General features: G+C 39.0%; 1 protein-coding gene across 1 annotated transcript in view; it reads right to left on the bottom strand.

Annotated features, from left to right (window-relative positions):
- Nucleotides 1–461: 461 nt before the first annotated feature.
- LOC119839214 overlaps nucleotides 462–3323 on the bottom strand; it is a 32498-nt gene continuing 29636 nt past the window's right edge. The window contains exons 21-23 of the mRNA XM_038365433.1: nucleotides 2080–2172; nucleotides 877–1206; nucleotides 462–656 (exon numbers count right to left, since the gene is read on the bottom strand). Coding sequence (XP_038221361.1) covers nucleotides 462–656; nucleotides 877–1206; nucleotides 2080–2172 — 618 coding nt within the window. The remainder of the gene's footprint in view (nucleotides 657–876; nucleotides 1207–2079; nucleotides 2173–3323) is intronic.

Raw genomic sequence — 3323 nt, 5'->3', positions numbered from 1 at the left:
AAAAAACACATTAGCAACATTAGCAACATTAGCAAAAAAAAAAAAAAAAACTTGGATATAATAATAAAATTAAAAGATTGACAAAAAAAAATATTAAATACGGCACAGGATTTTGAGCAATTTCTACCAGACAACCACAGCCTCTATATATATTTAAAAAAAAAACAGCGTGAAATGGTAGTATGTAAATGCTACTGTATTGCGTTCGGTGAATGGAGGAGACGGTGGAACTTATCCTATTTCCTATCCTTGCATTATACCCTCAATCAATGTCACAGCGGGCAGCAGAGCTGGTGGTTCGCCTGATGGTAAGCGATCACCATCGCCCATGAACATATGAGAGAATATATCACAATAATTATGCCATAGAACTATCCTGTGGTTCTTAAGGGACAACATTTCATGGATTTCAAAAAGTAAATCTATTAAGAAATATTTCTTGTTGCTCTCTGTTGCCACCCTCACCCAGAGCACTCGGACGACGTGGAAAAGACGCTCGTATCCCGGCTGGAGAGTGACAGCTGCTGTTGCGGCCTGCCCTGTCGCTGCTGCATCTGCTGCAGGTGCTGCTGCTGCATCATGTGCGCCTGCTGCTGCTGCTGCTGGTGCAATTGTTGCTGCTGCTGCTGCTGTTGGCGGAGCATCTGCTGCTGTTGCTGCATATTGGGAATAATTATCGTTTAAGTCAGTTTATAAAATATATGCATTTGTAAAGAAAAACAATTGGAATAGTCGATAAAAACTTCAAAATAATTAAATTCATAATAACTTCATCAGCAATACAACAAATTAAATTTAATATCATGTTTAAATATCCCACTAACAAAATAATCAACACACAAAAAAACTGATGTTGCGATCGACATCCATACTTACCTGTTGCAATTGCTGTTGCCTTATTTGTTGCTGTTGTTGCGGCGTTAGCGTCGGTTTGTTGTGTATCGGCAGGTCGTATATCGGCTCGGGTTTCTTCTGTTGTTGTTGTTGTTGCTGTTGTTGGTGTTGCTGCTGTTGCTGGAGCTGGTGTTGCTGTTGTTGCTGGAGCTGGTGTTGCTTTTGTTGCTGGAGCTGTTGTTGCTGCTGTTGCTGGAGCTGTTGTTGCTGGAGTTGCTCCTGTTGCTGTTGCTGCTGTTGTTGTTGCATTTGCTGTTGTTGCAGCAGCGCCTGTTGCTGTTGCAATTGAGCCTGCTGCTGCTGTTTCAATTGCTGTAAAATTTGTTGTATATCTTTTATTTAATTTATTGAGCAAATGCTATTATTCGGTTATACGCTCACGCGTCACCATTGGACGAAGGAGGCGGTCAATATAGAGTTACTGATTAAATTGTATTTTTATTTGTTTACTTATTTACGACATACACCAAATCATACATACTGAATTCTCAATTTATCACTTTATCTTTAACTAACAAAGGCTAACGGGGGGCGTCTACGAGGACGTTTTTTAATGTTAGTAGATTTCAGTCTTAAAAATTTAACATTACTTAGAGCTCTCGGCTCACCCACGGCATGATTTTCACATACAAAAAAATATATATAAAATAACAAAAAACGCTCTAACAGCATTCCTAATAGACCATTAGAATATATTTAACTATCACTAGCTGTGAGCCGCGGCGTCACTCGCGTCGTACCCGGGTAAAGAGGTAGCCTAGATGCTAATTTAGACTATAATCTATCTGAGCACCAAATTTCATTCGGATACGATGTGCTGTATACGCGTGAGAGAGTAACAAACATCCATACATCCATCCATACAAAATTTGGTACGTGGTTTTCGTGTGAAAGAGTAACAAACATCCATCCATACATTAATGCTTACAAACTTTCGCACGTTGTTTTCGAGCGAAAGACTAACAAACATCCATCCATACATCCATGCTTACAAACTTTCGCACGCTGTTTTCTAGCGAAAGACTAACAGACATCCATCCATACATCCGTTCTTACAAACTTTCGCACGCTGTTTTCGCGCGAAAGACTGATAAACATCCATCCAACCATCCATCCATCCATCCATCCATCCATCCATCCATCCAAACTGTCGCGTTTACAATATTAGTTCGGATAGAATCTCACCTGCAACCGTATCTGCTCCATCGCGTTCGGATTCACTTTGCCTTCCGTGGATATGGCGGGCGCGCTCTGCTGCGTGTGCGCACTTTGTACGGGCTGAAATGAGACAATTACGTTACGAAAATACGTATTAACGAAAAAAAAACTACAATCCGCCTAAAATCTCTCTTCTTCTCTTTTTAATCATTCTTCTTCTCTTTTTAAACACTCCTCTTCACTTAATCTGAAAAATTCAAGTATGTCCTGACTAGACCAAATTTAAATGGGATCACGTGGCGAGCAACAGCTTTCGGATAAGATAAAGAATCATATAAATCGGTTCAGCCAGTAAAAAGTTATGCGATACGAACACAAAGCTATGAGAAACACTTAACTCGAACTGAAACTCGAAACATTTATTTATTCAATTAGACTTCTTATAGAAGCACATTGGAATCGTCATAACACAGTTATAACATTTACCACCGGTTCGGAAGGCAGTTTCTGCAGGGAAGAGCCGGCGACAAACTCTGTAGTGGCTCTTTTCCAATTATATGCATTTTACATTTTAATACATCTTAATATATAAAAATCCAGCGTCATGATGTATGTTCTCAATGAACTCTTCACGAACTCAACCGATTTCGATGAAATTTGGCATTTAATGTGTAATTTGGTCCAATTTAAGATATAGGACAGTTTTTATTTCGATTAATTATCCCGATAATTTATAATTTTAAATTATTACTCAGCCGCAGCAACGCGTGGCCGGGTAAGCTAGTAGGTGATATGTATACATAGATAATGGTTCCGAGGTTTAAAAACAGGAAATACAGACAAATTGATAGCCGTCTCCTTTTTTAAAGTTGGTTGTAAATTTATACAGCTGCAAAGATACACATACTATCGTTTTATTTGGCAAGACTGTATGCCATTTTGTTTTTTAGCTTAGTAAAAATTAATGTAGCCACGCTAGCCACCATTCGTTTTCCGCGAATCCCATTCAATCCTAATCTTCTCTCCTTTCCATTCTTCTACCGTTCTCCCCTTATCTCTATCTCGTATTCCATCTTAGTGCCTATCGCGTTTTCCGATATCAGTGAAGGTAATCCTACTAATATTATAAATGCGAAAGTTTGTAAAGGATGTGAGTGTGTGTTTGTTGCTCTTTCACGCAAAAACGACTGAACCGATTGCAATAAAATTTGGTACGTAGACAGCTGGTCAACTGGGATAACATATAGGCAACTTTTTATCCCGATATTCCT

Source organism: Zerene cesonia, unplaced genomic scaffold, assembly GCF_012273895.1.
Source record: "Zerene cesonia ecotype Mississippi unplaced genomic scaffold, Zerene_cesonia_1.1 Zces_u010, whole genome shotgun sequence".
Taxonomy (NCBI): Eukaryota; Metazoa; Arthropoda; class Insecta; order Lepidoptera; family Pieridae; genus Zerene; species Zerene cesonia.
The sequence above is the reverse complement of the archived record's forward strand: the minus strand, read 5'-3'. Positions and strand labels throughout refer to the sequence as shown.